The following is an 18,836-nucleotide window of genomic DNA, read 5'->3' on the forward strand; positions in this document are numbered from 1 at the left end:
ATTCATTTGATAAAAAAATGCTGTCTTTCTCACTAGGCAAGTTAGGCACAGCAAGCTAATTGTTAATGGCGTTAAGATGATACATTTTTACTACTATGACCCATTTCCCCTAAATAAGTAACATTATTTTCTCGCAAATGATGTAGCTTCATTTTAATATTATAATTTGTAGTTGGAAATAGCTCTCATTTCCGAAAAATATGACCCTGTAACATAAAATGAGTTGATTCTTGTCTGATTATGACTTTGGGGGAGAATAATGAAGACGTCATTTGACGTCTTTTAATTGATTGATCCAAAATTCAAAGACAAAAAATGATATTCTATTGAAAAAAAAATAGCATTATTTACCTCAAAAGCCACATTATTGTTAGAGAAACTCAAATACTCATTAATCAGACCTATTCTGGACAAATATATAAAGTATGTATACGACTACATCACCCAAAAATGGCACTTAGTTAAGAAATTATGGGGGAAAATATATAAATACACATATGAGACCGCTTTCGTCAACAAATACGACTTTTTTTTCTTTTTTTTAAAATTTTTCCCCCCCGTGACCACCTCACAACCGTTTAACAAGGGCGCCGTGATTCAACTTACGGAAAGGTGCGAGTGCAACAAACGCCGTGACTCATGAGAAACATTGCTCAGCGTTCCGTCATGACTTGGCAAATAATTGCCAGGCGGGTGGAGGAAGAGTGGGAATGTTAATGGCCACTTTTTAATAAGCTTTGACCTTGTCTGAAGCTCATAACAAGAAAAGTGTATTGTGTGCGTACGTGTGTGCGCGTACGTGTGTGTGTGCGAGAGGGGCAAAACGCCACGCGATAGATCTTCCGAATCAGGCGCCACAAATGTTTTTAATCTTCCAAATTGCTCTCTTTGCTTCTCTCCTATTCATTCATGCACCCAGGAGGTATTCGGAAAGAGAGGTGATGTCATGGTCTCATCCTCTTAGCGAGCCATAGCGCCGCGCACCGCACGCCGCACGGCGTACGGGCCGAAGAGAAGCAGCACCTAATGGCTCCCAAATCGAATCACGGCTCGGCCGGAGACGACTCAGCTCTCCGACCCTGCTCGTGACTCCGACGCTGTCTCGAACAACAAATCCTACTCGTGTTTTTGTTCAATGGATGCCAAAAAATTTGACTGTAAAACGCTTCATGTCTACTACTGATGAACGTGTTTAAATTGGAGCCACGTGATTACATAAATGATTGATTTACTTTTAAAAAAATCTCAAGAACCAAAAATAAGGCAAAAATAAGTATGTCATCTTTTTTGGGTGCATTTGCTTAGTCAACATCAACTAATTCAGCACCTGAACCGAGTTCGAACTCGCAACACAAAATCATGGTGTCAAGTCTATCATCTACAAACCCACAAAAAAATCACCACAAAAATCGTGTTTTGTTGACTTTCTTTCCTACATTTTCGCCCAATTATCCTCTTTGAAAAAGTCAACCTTATCAGTTAGCACCACGAAACTCGGTACGTCAATGTAACACGGGTAGAACTACAAAAAAGTCGCACGTAATCGGCCATTTTGACTTGCCGCAAGTTTAGTGTCATTTGTCTCACTACTGGAGCTCTAATCTGCCGGTCGCCAAAGTGGAATCGGCAGCCCTAAAGTGGCCCACATTAGCCGAGGTTCCCCGACATCCGTCACGTTCCAGGGTGTCGCCGCGCACCCGCCGCACGGATGGTTGCCTCTGTATGGCAATCCTGGATCCGCCTCTTGTTCCCCAGCTTTGGCATTCCAGGTACACGGGCGGGGAAAAAAAGCCATCCCTCCTTCCTGCCGTTGGCCTCGCGCGGTGCCGATTGACGCGCGTCCGCTCGTCTCTCGGGCGCGTAATCAATCTGCTAATTGGTGTCGGAGGGTCGAGCGCTGTTGAAGCGTCCCCTCCTCTTTCGTTGCCTCATTCGTCTTTGTCACACTCGGTGCTGGCATGCTACATTAGTCGTGTGCACACACAACACCGGGCGGGCTTTGTTCATTTCTTTCCCCACGACGAAATGTTGGCGTTCCATTGGGAACCGCCACGAACATCGGCGAGATGGAACAAATATCGTGAAGTGGAACCCGCCAATGACCGACACGGACAGCCTCAAAAAACTATGAGTCCCTGAGAACTACAGTGGGCCAACTTCATTTTTGCTAATTTTACAATACAAAGAGTTTTGCCACTGAGGCTGAGTCAAGGTTCGTGGAAAACTGGTCCAAGTATACAGACTTTGGTCCAATAGAGAATATTCCCTTATACAAAGAGGAGCGGAATTGGGGAACTGAAAACTAGTCTGGGCTAATTCCATTGTTGTTATTTTAGAGAGCAAGTACGGATTTAAACCTCTTTCCTAAACCCTGTAAACCAGTGCCTTGATTAAATGCAGCCTGCAAAGGCGTCCACTCAGTGAGGCAACATTAAATCCAATCAAATTCCAAATCATTATGCCTCTGCTATTCCTTAGGCAGCAAACAGCACAGCATCAAAAAAAATAAAAATCAGTGAAAAAAAATAAACGCTAAAAGAACAAATGACGTGATTCCCATTCCGTTTAAAGAGCACTTGACACGCGGGTGATTTACAGGCCGATTCTACGCAGGGTGCCAATCAAGCCCTGATTAGACATTGCTGATGGCGGACCCTCAGCCCCCGCAAAACCCCCCCTCCAGAGAAATCCTCCCTGTTTTTTTGATTGCACAGAGGAAAGCAGTTCGATCTCAGGGAAGGAGAAAGAAAATCAACTTAGCATCACTTTGACTTGAGCCTAAAAACAGGCATGTGAATGAATGGAAGCACAGAACAACAGCTCAGGGTTAGATTAGCACCCCAGTGCCCCCTATAGGCTCCCCAAATCATCTCTAGGTGATGACTTCATCGTAGTCCAATGACAGGTTCACCCTTGGTTCTCGCCATGATACAGTAGTACACACAAATAATGCTATTTAAACATGGGTGTGCAGACTTTTTCTCTGAAAAATGCAAACATCATCCCCATTGTAATTCCCTTTACTTCCAGTAATGCTCTTAACATAGTTGAGCGCACTTCTCTGAGCCGCACGCTATTAACACCCACGCTGCTTATGGTTAAAAAAAAAAAAGGAGAAAAAGCTGAGAAACTCTGTGAACCCCTCTCGGTTCGAGGAGAAAATAAACGCCCTATTCGGCGCAAGTTTATTGTTCTGCGGAATGACAGAAGGTCCACAAGTGGTAGTGAGTGGCATAACATTTTTTGGGGGGGGGTTGTTTTTAGTTGATAACGGTGGGGAAATTAAACTTGGATGGAAATGTGAAATATGCAAAATAGAGGTGAATGTGAAAACTAGTTTTCAGGAGAATAATGAGCAGAAAAGTTTGAAATGTAAAAAAAGAATGTTTTGTTTGTGATGCACTCCATTTTTTCTATATTTTTTTTAGAAATGGTCCCAATCATTTTTAAGATATTCTGACATTTTAATAGTTTGATAATCTGGGCGAGATCAAGAGGTAAAAAGTCTTCTTTAATTTGGAAATAATGGAATGCAAATTTGAAAAAATACCCATAAAATGTGCATATATGGTGACTGTGAAACACAACATAAATTGCATTTATTTAGGGATTCTATATTTAAAATACGGAATTGTGTGTAAACCTATGATTTAGCAAATGAGGGCATTTTACACATTTTCTTTAAAATATGTTGAATCATTTAAAACCCGAAATTCAAAAAGTGGGGACAACAGCAGTTCATATTTTAACCGTGTTAGGATACTGCTAAACTAGGTGATCATAAAATATCCCTTTTTAATTTCATAAAAGAACCATTTCACCCTGTGCACTCAAACGTTGATTGCGCTAGTGATGAGAAGCCGCTTTTTGTTGGAGATTGGCCTTAATTCCTTTTTATAGGCAGAGCCGCGGCGGGGTCAGAGTACGAGCAGATAAGAACAAAAACACGGGCAGGAAGTCCAATCTGAGTGAAAAGTCAAGACGATATGATTCAACGCCGTATCGGCCGTGCCGCCAAAGCCTTTGGAGTGCGCGCCCATTGTCCTTCCTCCCCCACTACTTTTCCCCAAAAGCACCAAAGTCGGAACATTCAACACATTTTTGCGTGCCCGGCCTCCAGTCTAGCAAGTGGGTGAGCTTTTACGCACCCCGGCGCCATTTTTCAGGGAGCTGCGCAAACGGGAGGAGGTGGCCAAACACTCGGGCCGCCAAATTTTTGGCCCAAAAGGCAAAATGCTGAATCATGGATACGGGGAAATAAACTTTTATGCCCGTAAAGATTGGAAAACAACCGTGGGCACGTGGCTGGGGGCATGCCAAGGCAGCAGGGCGGCGCTACCGGTGGAAAGTCTCACAAAAGTTCAAGTTTAAATAACACTAAGAAGTCCTAAGATGGCCAAAATGTCACTCAAAAAAATGTTGAATTAAGTTATGAGGAATGAGTAGTCATAATAGTAATATTGCGTGAAAGGAAGCAAAAAGAAAAAATTACAAATAAAGTTGCATTTATTTTAAAATTTTCTTTTTTTAAATTATTTTTTTAAAGCAATGTGTTTTCCAACACAAAAATATTGCAATATTCCAACTTTATTGTCATGATACATTGAAATTTTACTCATAATGTTGTTACAATGCAAACTGTATTCTTTTTGCTAGGAAATGAAAATGATATTTGAAAGATTTATTTTTTTTAATAATTGTATTTTTCTGACATGGTAACTTTTTCCTTTTAAAAACAAAAAAAATAAACAAATTGAAATAATATATAATGTTCAAATGGATTTGAGTACTTAACATTGACATTAAAATCTCATAATAATTTGTTTTTCCATTTCTTTTTTTACGCTTGTCATATACTTTACACTATATACTTTACCCATTATATACTTTTCTGCATAATTTTGGATTTTTTTGTGTTTTAATCTCCTAATTTAGTGACTTTTAAACATTCAAATCTGAAAGAGGTGCCAAATCTACGCAAGGGTTCCCCGAGGAAACTCGCTTAGCATCATTTCTCGGCGCAAAGCGACAATAAAAATCTAACGAGCGTGGAATAAAAGTGTTTTTGTGATCACGTGATCACGTCTGCCACCTGCACGCGGCCAGTCGCTTATGATCGTCTGGCCTCTGAAGTGGATTTTCTTCCTAAAGGCGCTCCGCCCCGCAGTGGGAAAAACGTTTCAGATTTTCTTTCTTTTGCTCCGAGGCAGTAGAGATAAAGAGTGCGAGGGGTTTCCCACCTACAGACGAGGGGGCGGGGCTACGTTCACCTGGACCGGCGTGCTCCCAAATAGACTCACGCGCACTGCAAGGGCACCTTTCTTTCTTATCGGCCCATTGCCATTGGTGACGTGTAGCAAAGTAATTATACCTTCCACCCCGGAGGGGCTGGGATAGGCTCCAGCACCCCTGCGGTCGTCGTGATTTTTCACTATACGAGTATCGGTCAGGTGTCAAAATGGCGGCCCAATGTTTTTCCTTAGAAAAAGCCTTGAAATAAACATTTTTTGAAATAAAAACAGAATAGAATGTCCATAATTATTGGTGTTAATCTAAATTTTAAAAAACTCTTCCATTTTTTTCTCTGTAAGTAAATCAATTTAAAAAATGTAACTAGGATATGATAAGAGATTAGGTTTTTTTAATCAAAATAAAAATATCTGAAAAGTTCAGTTGGTACTCGCCATACGTATCATTTAAAATGATGTCATTAGAAATTTTGTTTATCACTGTATTTTACTTTAACTGTATCTTAAAGATACATTTCAAGATATTTGCTATAAAAAAGAACTCCAGCTTTCGAAACTACCTTTTTTACGCTTAAGATAAAATGTCTTTCTCGCTTCCATTTTCTCGAACGTGACCTCCCGCGGACGCCCCAACAAATATGGCCCCCTGTCCGGGCATGCCCGCCTGGCTAGAGAGCGCCTCCCATCGCCGCCATTTCTTGTTTGAATTGCACGAACTTCTCCGACGTCGTGTGTTGTTTTGGTAGAACGCCGCTTTGGGATTAGCGACGCTTTCCCCGAGGAAAAACAATGGCGAGACGGCGTGTTACGACTAATTTCCAGTGCGCGTTTTGACGGCGTTGCTATTTAAAGCCACGTGAATCAATGTTTTCTTAGCGAGTGCTACCATCTTGAAAGCTTACAAAACTTTCACATGCTTTGCTAACTTTGCCATGTCAAACATTTTTGGACTGCCTCCATTTATGTCTAAGAATTGAGTTTTTTTGTTTTATGAAATGTAACAGGTGTCAGTCATGAAGGTGCGCACGCAACCTGGGCCATAACCCCGCCCCCCAGGCCCCCCTTTTTGGCCCTCTTTCACCTGAGTTCAAAGTGACTGTGGCTGTCTAGCCTCGCCGTTTAATGTTTAAGTATTGGGAGCGGCCCCGAGGAGAGCAAATAAAAAGTCTTTACACTCTGCGCTGAGCTGTGATTCCAACATTTACTGTATTGTGACATGGCCATTGTCAGGCTTTTGACCGCCGCGTTTCCGCTATGGTTGCCTTCAACCCAGAAGCTCAAGTACTCGTGTGAGGAGATACTTGGAAGAAATGGTTGATATCTTGGACCTGTCCATTCTTGCACTATATGGACAAATAGGTGCAAAAAAAGTAGAGGAATGTCTTCTGACATTATTAATTCAAGAAGAAATACAAAAGTATCAAAGTGTTCCTGCTACATTTAAGCGTATTTTGAAAATAAGCGAATGAGGCATTTTAAGAAAGTACTTTTTCAGTTTGATCTTTCATTTGAATAGATGACTTGGAAGCATGTTGATTTAGTTTTTGGATTTTCCTTTTCTATCTCTCACAAATGTCATGATTTAAATTTTAAAATGAACTTTTTAACTATATTTGATCTATTTTCTTTTGATTGACGCTTCTCTTTCAATAGAATAGTTCTGAAAGAAGATTAATAATGAATATTGACATCTTATATTACATTAGCTAATAGCAATACAACTTGAAAACAGTTTAGTTTTTTGTCTATTTGTACAAATGTGACATCTCATCCAACAATTAAAATTTTCTGATAAGACAAAACATTTTCACCTCATTGACTGCAATACACATCCAATTCATTTGAACTATAGCGTCACAATAGGAACAGAGTTAAGTCAGTCAGTTGAGAAGTCCCAAGATTAGAAGCGTATTAAACTTTTGGAGCAGTAAAAAAATAAACAATCAAACAAATTCACCTTGTATTCAGGTACAACTACAAAGTATTTCCACTTAGTTCCTCCCCAGCAACCCTCACAACCCAACAAGACAATTCCACTGCACTTTGTGGAGAATAGGAAATCCTATTTGCCGCCAAGACAAACAACCCCGAAAGCCTGATACTACTTATATATTTGTGCGCCATTATTCCCGCACTCCTAATCCGTCTAACAATGTTACAAAACATTCCGACATGTGGAGGCTTTAACGTGCTAATTGGGCGCGGGAGGAGGTGGCAACTCCAGTCAACGGCACTACCTTGAACGCCCCACCGAAACAGAAATGATTCAAATACCACCTGAGTGTCATTGTTTTTTTTTGTGAAAAAAAATCATTTTCTAGTGGCACTGAAGCCGATAAAAGTCCAACGACCTTTTCTACTCCAGTCCAGTAGGTGGCGAAAGCGAGCATTTGCGTCAGTTCTGATAATTGATTGCCGTGTGGGTCGTAAATATCGAACGAGCCCGACTAAAAAATGGTGAGTGCAGCATCTCCGCGCGCAGCTTGCCAAGCGTGCACGCCATCTTTTGGCCCGCCGGCCAAGATGGAGGTCAGCCAGGATGAGCTTTAATGAGACGCAAAGTGCAGCCAGAGAAAGACTGGCATGGGCCGCCACGCTGCCAGGACGGCGGTGGCGTCCAAATGACGCGCGCGCTTTTGACAATTATTTGACACTAACTTACGACATGGATAGAATTTAAACAATTGATCATTTGTGAATTAACATGTTCTTTTGCCATTTTTGCTGGGCATATTTTTCACACACATTTTTTTAAATAGTTGTTTGAATTATGAGGACTGTTTTAATCATGGTTTTTAAATCGAAATTTCAGGACATTTTCCCCCTTTATTTTTTTATTTTTTTAAATTGTCATTGTATTTGAATACATTATACTTCTAAGCAGGGAGTGGCGAAAGCAACAAAATTAGGTACTACCTTCTAAAAAAGGGAGATTTATTTAGCTTTGTCGTTAAAATCATATTAAAGGTCATTATTGTGATTGGGTATGGATACTTTATACAATGTTTTGTTTGATTCATTTTTTCTCACCTCCTTGGTTCAAAAATGATGCAAAGGTAATAAAATATGGTTCTGCCTGACGGGGAACTTTGCAATATAAATGTCGACTATTTTTAAATATAAGAACTATTTCCACGCTACGTCAAAATAGAAAAAAAGAACACAGGAATACACGAAAAGTAAAGTAATAACATTTTCATCCACAAGCGTGACCCCCCAAAAATCTGAGTCAAGAGCGATTTTCGGCCCACGACCCTCAGTTTGGGAAACTTGACCAGAAACGCCAAAAAGCCTCATTTTGAAGGGCCGTACAAATCCAAATAACCCCCAGAAGACGAATCTAAGCCAATTTAGAGAGCGAACGCAACTGAACCTGGTTGCATTTTGGGTGCCTTTGACGCGCGTATGTGCGCAACAAGGGCGCACGGGGAGGGGGGCGGGGGGCTCATTTAGTCATGTTATGCCACATTGGGAACATTAAGCATGCACGAACTGCTTGGACACATTTCGTGAAAGTGGACAGGGGGGTCTTCGTGGCAGAAAGCTCTGCGAGAAGCGCTTTTTTATAATTGATGTTTTCCCATGGAAGAGCCCCTCCCAGCGACGCAACATATGCAGGTGGAAGGAATCTTTGCTTTTGTGCGTGTGTGTGCGTGTGGGCGTGCGTGTGTGTGAGAGTATGCGTGTGTGTGAGTGTGTGAGTGTGTGTGGTGTGGGCTAACATGAAGAGGGCGAGCCAATCAAGTCCCTCCCCTTGCTATAGATCGCTGCTATAATACAAAGCAGTAAAAAGCGGGTCGCCTCACACAAGCGGCTGCAGCTCGACTTGAAGATCCGGCGTGGCTTTCTATTTTTTTTTTCATTATTATTTCATTTTCATTTCTTCTCTTAAAATCCAAAAAAAGAAGGAGGAGAAGAAGAAGAAGAAAACGAGGGTTCCAAAGAAGCCTGCTTGGATGTTCTGGCCCCTTCCCGAGACCAACGTCCATTTCCGCACCTGCCGCAGAAGCGAACCAGGAGGGGGGCGAGCGACAAGGGCGCCGAGGCTTGAGCGAGCCGGCATAGGCGCACCGAGAGGCGGCCACCTCCTGAAGGACACACAGCCCCCCTCTCCTCTCCTCTCCTGTCCTCTCCTCTCCTCTCCTGTTCTCTCCTCTCCTCTCCTCCTCACCTCTCCTCTCCACTCCCTCCTCCTCCCTTCCCCCCTCCCTCCTCCTCCTCCACCTCCACCTCCCCCACTCCCCCCTCTCCAAGCATGCTGCTGTGGAGCAGACTCGTCCTGGTGGCCGTCGCGTTCTCGTCCTTGGCGGTGTCCCCCGGCATGGGATGCGGGCCGGGCCGGGGATACGGGCGCAGGAGGCACCCCAAGAAGCTGACCCCCCTCGCCTACAAGCAATTCATCCCCAACGTGGCCGAGAAGACGCTGGGGGCGAGCGGGCGCTACGAGGGCAAAATCACGCGCAACTCGGAACGATTTAAAGAGCTCACGCCCAACTACAACACGGACATCATCTTCAAGGATGAGGAGAACACCGGCGCCGACCGGCTCATGACTCAGGTGAGGCCAGTGTGAAAGACCCCCCCTTCCCCCCAAAAAAAATCCCCCCCATCCCACTCTTCTCCATCTCCTTGTCATCCCGATTGCGCGCGTCCAAAGTGAAGTCTTTTTACCCCCCTGGTGAACTCTGCGCATTATCCACGGCTCCACGCAGCCGAAACCGACCCTGCACTTTTTATTTATTTATATCCGATCTCTCTCCCTTTTTTTCTCTCGATATAAAAAATAAAAAAGATATCCACGCGGCAGCGCGCATGCGGACAGTCAGGGACGCTCGGCCTTCATGCTTGGCGACAGTGGATTTAAAATATTCATGTGCGCGCCTTGTTCCTCGTATCTATATTTGTATCCTCCTCCAGCTGCTCTATTTCATCCAAAAAAAGGCGAGGTGGACTCATTTTCTGGCTTTTTGTTGTTGTTTCGGGGGCGTTTAGGGGTGACGTTCAATTCTTCCTAAACTCCATTGGTTGCTGGTGGTCCTGATGTGGATGCTGGTGGTCCTGATGAGGACCCGAGATGAAATATTCACTGTGCGTGCGTGCGGTCGTTCCTCACCCGAGCCTCACCCCCACGATCTCCCCCCACCCCGTGAGAGCATCGCATCCTTGCATTCCCTCAGCCACGCACGCGTTCGAAAATATGCTTTTCAACCCAAATCGCATTTGGACCATAGCCGGATGTATCCCACAATTCCCATCAGCGCTCCTCTGAAATCGAGGTGATATTTGTGTTTAAAGCTCATTTCCTAATAATGCCAAGTCATCTTTCGTTCTCACGAGCACACGGTCACGTTATTTGGATTATTCTGGCTGTTTTTTGCGCGACTTTACGCACGCGGCTGGGTTCCGGGGGGGCTTTGGCGCGCAGGATTTGACGCATGACAGGCTGCCTCAAGTGAGGACTAAATACATTTTACGTCTTTTGGGTGTCCCCCAATCTTCCTAACAAGATTGCCCTAAATGAAATAACGCGTGGGTTACAGGCTCAATTAGCTAAGAAACGGTGTAGCAGTTTTACGCTTGATTCCACGCAGTAAAGCTTAATTGACGAGGGGTGGGAGGGGGGGCAAATTAAGCGTGAAATCATCTTCCCCTGGAGTTGTCAAAAAAACGCCGCTTGAGCCGACAGGTAGCCAAGAAGTCTTTCCTCCAACCGAATCATTTGGGAAACAGATTAAGAGCTTTGGCTGCTGCTGGGCAAGTTTAACCCCCTCTTTCCCAAAGCACAAAGTCCGGGGGTGATGGAGGTGGGGAAGGGGGGGGGGGCATCCTGCCGGGCTTTACGGTGGCTGAGCAGAATTGGGCTTGATTTGCGGCACACGACCTAATGAATTAATAAATAGGGGCCCTTTACGGCTCACTTAGAATGTGTCCCCCCCCCCTTTCTGGTATGCCAACTGAGGGGGTGGGGGGTCTACATTTAATGCAGCGCATTCTACAAGTGTGATATGCTCATAAAGCTGCAGTTGCTGATATATGTGCAGAAAGAGAAGAGAAAGGGGGGGACCTTGTGGACATTTCGCAAGTCTGTCAGTCAGCAGCCGACTTAAGGAGGCACGTCACGTCCCCCCCGACCCAGACCCCATAAGACTTTGCTGGGCCAGAAGAATGGAAGTGGGCTCTGAAAAGCTTCTTTGTGACGTTTTTATTTGACATATGACTGGAGTGTGAGGAAGTTGTCTGGGAGAAGGCCGAGCACCCCGAGTGGACGCAATTTATCCTAAACGCTCACCTGCTGCCTTGACAATACGATAGTCCCGTTTAACGGCATGTCAATGTCGAAAGGAGAAGAAGGGGAGGGAGACCCATATGTTATAGAGCAGTGAAGCGAATGTGGGCTCTTATCAATATTTCATGGAGGGCTTTTTTCCACTCTCTCTCTCTCTCTCTCTCTCTCTATCGGTGCTGAGGAATCAAAATGCACGCTCACATTTAACCGTTACATCAGGAAAGTCTGAACGATAGCCAACGCGCTTAAGTTCCCAATGCTCCACTTTGTCTTAGCAACAACTGCTCCAATAGAAATACATTGAAAGCCAAAAAAAGCTCTCACAAGACCTCAAGATGAGCCTCAAACATAACATTTACATTCATTTCTCGAATTTGCTCAAGTACTACCTTTCAATTGTACACTTCACACAGCAAAATGATACATTTATGTCCATAATCTCAAATCGCGTCTTAAAGTCCACTTTCAAACATTTTGTACCCAAACAGACATCCCTAATGGACGCTAATTTTTTCCAACAAGTGTACAGGGTGTGTACCCTAAAATGTAGTCTGCAAACCCACACAGAGAGTGGGGTGCACTAGGAGCCCAAATTGGTGCCCGAATAAAAGGGATAACCCACATTATAGGCTTATAATTACTACACCACAAGTAGAACTACTGTTGCAGATAATATGTGTGCCCTCAGGTGAGAGTCTGGTCTTACACTAATTTACTACTATCTTCAAATTGTCGGTCCCTCAGGTACAAATAATTCAAATGCAAATACGACATCAATGTAGCGACTCACTGATCAAAAGTTAAAAGTATGAATCAAACCTTGCCAGAAAAATGGCGAAATGTAGATGGCTAAAATATGTCATGTACACTAGAATATGAAGCACCCGTTATACCTTTAGGTTACTGCTTTGTGGTCAAAAAACCTCAGATCTCAGTCTGGAGCCAGCTGGGGGTATTTTAGGAGCATACAAATGTACAGAATATGTTTCTTGGTCATAAGATTTAGCTATTAAGGACACAGAAAAGACTCCAAAGAATCTTCACTATAATTATTTGGACAATACTTGGAATTTTTCCTAAGGTAAAAAGATACTGGTCACGTTCTAGTACTTTCCCAGTACAAAAAAAATGTTTTCTGGAGGAAACGTGCTAAAAAAATAGACGATCACTACTAATAAAAGTGATGTCAAGGGTAGACTGTCAGGAATTTCCATACAATGGATAGTAATATCAGGATGAAAAGATACAGGATTGCTCCTATGATAATAAATTAAAACTCAGTGTAATAGAGGAAGGATAAAATGGCTAATGCAAGAATTTAAAATACACATTTAGTATATTCTGAACGTTTTTTAAACACAAGTGAAAAGCCCTTGCAAGATTCACTATTAGTTCTACAGTAAGAAAAGTGAAAGTGCCGTAGCCACAAAACTCACCGCTCCGTTGTCTCGTCCGCAGCGTTGCAAAGACAAGCTGAACTCGCTAGCGATCTCCGTGATGAACCAGTGGCCCGGCGTCAAGCTGCGCGTCACCGAAGGCTGGGACGAGGACGGCCACCACTTTGAGGAGTCCCTCCATTACGAGGGCCGGGCGGTGGACATCACCACGTCGGACCGTGACAAGAGCAAGTACGGCACCCTGTCCAGGCTGGCGGTGGAGGCCGGCTTCGATTGGGTCTACTACGAGTCCAAAGCTCACATCCACTGTTCGGTGAAAGCAGGTACGCTGAGAGATGATGAAGAAACCTTAATAAAAACAAATATGTCCAGATGTAATGTCAGAAAAAAAGAATTGGTCACATCTATCATTGTCAAAGACAATCAACTAGTAAAAAGTCTCAAGGACCAATTTTACATCGGATAGTTTGCCTCCAAGCAATTTCAATGGCTAATAGACAAATTGCAGAAAATTGTACCTACAAATGAGCTGCAACAGATACAAATCAACACGTGATATGTAAACTTAGAAATAAATCTCAGACTTTAAGTCAATTACTACCATTTTAAGTTATGGAAAACAAAACTCAAGGTTAGTTGGGAAAGATGACAATTATTAGCAGGTGAATTCCAGGTCTCACATTTTGATTTATAAGGGAACATGCACTGTTTCATCATGGCGCCACATTTTGAGGATCATTTCTTGGATTCCACATGAAAAAGAACCTTACTTGTTCACTTTTTTATATAATTTAACTTTAACTTACTATACTTTTTGCAATTCAGTGCCCTTTCACCTCAATTTGGCACTTGCCCCTCTCAAAAATCAACAAATCCTACAACTACAATATGGAAAGTATGTGTCTTAGGTTATGAGGTTTACCCCTTGCACCAAGTTCAAAGACACAAGAAAGACAAATGCGTCCCAAAAACAAAAATAAATCATCTACAATAATTCCAGTATAATTTTGACACTTATTACAGCTTTTACATGAATCCAAAATGCTATTCACGTAGATGAGATCCTTCACCCAATGCAAGATTACCAATATAAAGTGGTTGTTTTTGCACCATCGAGAAAAATCTCCACTCATAAGTCTCCAAATGAGCCGATAAATCTGCGATTAATCATTCAGCGCACACTTTGCGGCATCGCAGAATGGGCCGGCCCCCGACGTGTCATCCGGGGGTCAGGCGACTTTACCAAAAGGATTTGGCGGCGAACAATGTCCAATCGTTCTGGACCAAATCTGGTTTGTGGGTTGTCACCTTATTTCATGCCTGTGAATCTTAAAAGAAGATTAAAAGCGCCCCCTCCTTGCAAAATTCTGAGCGTGACCCCTCCTCCCTCCTGCATAAAGTGTGATCCTAGAGACTGGTATGTGAAGAGCCTCCACCAAGGCCAAAATTATTGTCATCAAGACGAGTCACAAAGCAGCCGAACGGGCGGTGGGGCGGGGGGTTGTGGGCGCGAGCATTTAAGGAGTCTGGGGGCCCTCATTTAAATTCAAATCTACAAGTGGAGAGCCTCGCAGGGTAAATAGTCATTGGTGAGTCGCCTGTTTGTGTGAATTGTCACATAGAGGTCCCTGCACCTGAGCAAATATATACAAGGGAGGGCGAAGTTTGAAGGGAGGGGATGTAAAAAAAAAAAAAAAAAAAAAAGTGTTCTTTAGCTGTCCACAAGCTGCTTTTGAATGACAATGACTGCTCCTTATTAGGTTTTTTAATTAAGAATAGATGAGCCCAGGCTATTTTGGCCGTCTCAGACAGCATGGAGCGGGCCAATACGCATCCGGAGGGGCAAGGGATGTTCTTTTTTTTTTTTTACTTCATTCAGGAACTTTTGGAGGAGTTGTGTGTTCGCATCACATGGATTAACGGCTGAATTGATTTTCGATTGGTCGAGGGAGCTCTGTATTCATAGCAAAGGCTCAGGGTTGGAGGAACATTTGGCAAAAACACTCGACTTCTACATGTATACAGTTCAGGATTTGAAAAATTGATCATTTTTGACGATTTTTGAGACAGCACATCACATCGATTTTTGCTCAAAACCTCCCTCACTTATTTGAAGTTTTTCAAACCCTACGCCCGCCTTGTTAGTTTCAGTCCTGTGCCTGTTGATTTTATTTTATTTTTAAACTCAATGGCAAAAGCTGCACACAATGTGCAGTTTAGCATTTGTTTGTTTATTGCAATACTAATCACAACAGCTGCACCTGCTGAGTAGCATCACTTATTTGTTTGTATCCAAGTGGAGCAAGTTGTCAATTGGCTTATACTTAATATCAACTTCATTCACTTTACAATGTTATTAACTTGGTTTAAGTTGATTCCTAAATATATTTTCATTCTGAAGCAAACAACAGAGGGCAAATTTTACTTAAAACTTAAATAATATGACACTAATCAAAAATAAATGGATTCCAGCCTAGTATGAGTTGTTGAAATGTTTGCATTCACTTAAAACGTGAATTTCCTTATTAAAAGCAGTAACATTCCAAAAAAGGTTCTACTTTTACAAACGTTTACTGTTATTTTTCGTATAAAATGTTCATTTTTGCATCAACGATTGAACTAAAAAAAAAGTTAATTGAACTTTTTTCCCCGTAGTTTCTCCAACTATGTACATGCACCAAGTGAACGACGCCGAATAATGATAGTAAAAATAGTGGGTTTTTTTTACTTTGGCAGAAAATTCTGTGGCCGCAAAGTCTGGAGGCTGCTTCCCGGCGTCCTCCACGGTGACCCTCCGGGATGGCTCTAGCAAGCCGGTGAAGGACCTCCAGAGCGGCGATCAAATCCTGGCAGCAGACGCCGAGGGCAAGCTCCTCTTCACGGACTTCCTCACCTTCATCGACCGGGACTCGAACACGCGGCGGCTCTTCCATGTGGTGGAGACCGAGGCTGGCCACCGCATTGCCCTAACCGCCGCGCACCTCCTCTTCGTGGTCAGCAACGCCACCGAGAGCCGCGGAGCTTCGGCGATCTTCGCCAGCGACGTGCAGGCGGGCCAGGTGGTGCTGGTGCCGGACGGCGAGCGCCTGAGGCCGGCGACTGTGGCCAGGGTGTGGACGGAGGTACGGGTGGGCTCGTACGCCCCGGTGACCGCGCAGGGCACGCTGGTGGTGGACCGGGTGCTCGCGTCGTGCTACGCCGTGGTGAGAAGCCACGAACTGGCGCACTGGGCCCTGGCGCCGCTGCGGCTCTTCTACCGGCTGTCCTCGGTGCTCTCCGGCGAGCAGGCCGCTAACTCGACGCACGAGGACGGCGTGCACTGGTACTCCAAGGTGCTCTACCACCTGGGCACATGGATCTTGGACTCCCACTTCTTGCATCCGCTCGGCGTCCCCAGCTGAAACAATTAAAAAAGAAAACAAACGTAGGACTCTTCCGTAGATGAAATAATAATAATTAAAAAAGAAAAAAAACTCGACCAAGGCCCCATGCAGGTGGAGATAATAATGATGATGGGATATTTATTATTATTTCTGTGACTTTTCTATATTATGACGACGACGCGTCCCCCCTTTCAATGAACGAATGGAGCCTTAAAAGAGAGAAACAAAAAAAAGTTGGAGTAATTTATTCTCACATGAACTGATGGTTGTGGTGAAATGTGTGCATAATCTATTTTTGTATATGTCCGATGCAAAACCAACGATCAAGATAAGACAAAAAAGACGTTAAGAAAGGAGAAAGAAGGCAAAGCTAACTCTTGACAGGTTGAAATGTTCATAATGTGCATATATATATAAATATAAATATATGTGTGCAACTGACTGTTATATTTTGGGGTAGAACAAACTTGGCGGGGTTCCATAAGTTATATTTTTATACACAGAATTGTAAATTAGATTTTGACTGATCGCTACCGAATTTCAAATAGTGTAAAGATATGAGAATATATTTTAATTTAAATACGGTAGTATTGGGAAAAGTGTTGGAAAAAAGTACTTTTGGAGTGTTGCCAGAGAAGGACATATTCTGCCTCATATCTGCATTTTCTTATTTCATTTGTTTTTGTAGCCATTGTTCATTTTATGTTGTCTTTTTTCCTGAGAAAGAAAATGAAATGCAGATTTTGACAATTCGGTAACAGCTACATTGTGCTGTTTCGTTGAATAAATGAATGAGTAAGTCATGTAAATGTACTAAAAATTATTTTTTCGTTTTCCTCCATATTTTTAAGGCTAATAACCATAGGAAAATAGTTTTAATAGATATGCGGCAGATGCACAGTAAGAAATATATATATATATATATATATATATATATATATATATATATATATATATATATATATATTACACATACATACATATATATACATATATATGGACAGAGCATACAAGTTAACTTTCATAGCAGGGCGATGTGTCGACAACAAATGTCTAGAGTTTATTATTTATATGTTTATTACGAAAATGATAAAGAAAATGTGTTCAATCTTGGGAGTTATGTCTTTGTCTGAATCTATTCGCTGACGAGAAAGAGCATAACAACGCAGGGCCACCAAAAATGGACATTTTGCACTATGAGAAACCTTTTGCATGCTTGTGAAATTTGGAGCATTCTCGTCAAATGTGACAAGCTTTGCCCTCCTCCGCAAATAAGCTCCATCTTGGTGCACACAAAGCCTGTTTGTTGGACTCCTTTGAACGCTTTATGGGCTTATTAAAACCACCGTGACGTCCCCAAACGTCCCCAATCGCCAGTTTCAGACCATATTGCAAAGTGTGGAATTTTTTTTATGGAATATTTGGGCGAGGATAGTTGTCTAAGGTTGGACAAACCTGACCTCGTGTGGACGAATAGTGGTAGTACAGCATGTAGCAGTCTTAATTCAATACATTTTCTCATCTTAAAGAAAAGAACTTGTCCAAATTTAGTCAATTAAAAAACTTTGAAAGGTTTAGAGCACTATTTACTTGTGAGCAATTCCACTTTGTAGATTTATGTAAAGAAAAATGTTATTAGGGTAAACGTGAACACGCGAAATACTTTAAAAATATTTCAATTTGCAGCCATTGAACGCGACAGACATCCAACCCATTACAAGCTCCCAGTCAAAAAGGATTGGACGTCTCTAACCGTCAAAGGCACTGAAACAGAGAATTCCTAAAATGATTAAAGGCACTTCTTCAAACAAGGTAAACCAGGCCACAGTTAAGAAGTGTTGCAACACGAGCAGGAATTCCACGTCCTGCTCTCAGGTCGCCCACATTGTGTGTACTTGTTCATATTGTGAGGTGGAAACTTTTTTGGAGGGGCGAGGTGGTCCGTCTCCGCCGTGGAGTGTGACCCCCGGGTCCCTGCACACGGATACAAAGGCGTGCGCATGAGGGGCGGCATTCCTGGGAGCAGGTAAACAGTGCCCTCCCTTCTAATCCCCCCAGGGGCCCTCGAGTCTGCCTCGCAGCTCAACAAGGGGAGAGCAAGTGCCTTTCACTAATGTTGACATTTTGCAAACGCCGAGCGTCTGACATACGGCAAAAACAAAACTCCCCGTTTCCAAGAGCCAGCGACACAAAAGAGATCCTCCACAGCTTTTCTTTTTTTTTTTGTTTCTCCGCAGCCGAGACGTCGGAGAGACGTCATCCAAAGTGGATGACAGTGTGCAAACATTGACTGGAAAAAGTCATTCCATTGCAGGTTTGTCACACTTTGAAATTGGCTTGTCTGGGAAAGACATGGCCAAACTTTGGATGCTTTGCTCTCTGGGGGCCTGGACGACTTGCTTTGATTCAGATTTGGGGATTGATTTTGGATTTTACAGACTGATTTGGGGGAACTTGTGCGCTGACGGACAACAACAATAAAAAAGGAATAGAGTGTGTTATATTTTGTGTCGCAACAGCT

General features: G+C 43.0%; 2 protein-coding genes across 5 annotated transcripts in view; one reads left to right on the top strand and one right to left on the bottom strand.

Annotated features, from left to right (window-relative positions):
* The window catches only part of rnf32 (ring finger protein 32), a 62,778-nt gene extending 46,376 nt beyond the window's left edge, over window positions 1-16,402 (bottom strand). For 3 of the 4 annotated variants that reach the window (XR_013305769.1, XR_013305770.1, XM_077624081.1), the window contains exons 1-2: window positions 15,661-16,402; window positions 12,972-13,280 (exon numbers count right to left, since the gene is read on the bottom strand). The gene's annotated coding sequence lies outside the window, so the exon portion shown is untranslated. Of the gene's footprint in view, window positions 1-9,055; window positions 9,071-12,971; window positions 13,281-15,660 lie in introns of those variants that run through there. The other variant, XM_077624083.1, reaches the window with a different exon arrangement.
* On the top strand, window positions 9,047-17,423 carry shha (sonic hedgehog signaling molecule a). Its single transcript, XM_077624080.1, has 3 exons — window positions 9,047-9,807; window positions 12,994-13,255; window positions 15,669-17,423. Exons 1-3 carry the CDS (start codon window positions 9,505-9,507, stop codon window positions 16,331-16,333), a joined length of 1,230 nt encoding a protein of 409 aa, XP_077480206.1. The 5' UTR covers window positions 9,047-9,504; the 3' UTR covers window positions 16,334-17,423.
* The last annotated feature ends 1,413 nt before the right edge of the window (window positions 17,424-18,836 follow it).

The sequence above is a fragment of the Stigmatopora argus genome, chromosome 17 (genome assembly GCF_051989625.1).
Source record: "Stigmatopora argus isolate UIUO_Sarg chromosome 17, RoL_Sarg_1.0, whole genome shotgun sequence".
NCBI classification, from domain to species: domain Eukaryota; kingdom Metazoa; phylum Chordata; class Actinopteri; order Syngnathiformes; family Syngnathidae; genus Stigmatopora; species Stigmatopora argus.

Excerpts from the sequence above, each read along its gene's own strand:
- shha (XM_077624080.1), top strand. The coding sequence starts at position 9,505 with ATGCTGCTGTGGAGCAGACTCGTCCTGGTGGCCGTCGCGTTCTCGTCC. Across the intron at positions 9,808-12,993 it reads CCGACCGGCTCATGACTCAG|CGTTGCAAAGACAAGCTGAA; the intron begins GTGAGGCCAGTG and ends TCTCGTCCGCAG. Across the intron at positions 13,256-15,668 it reads CCACTGTTCGGTGAAAGCAG|AAAATTCTGTGGCCGCAAAG; the intron begins GTACGCTGAGAG and ends TTACTTTGGCAG.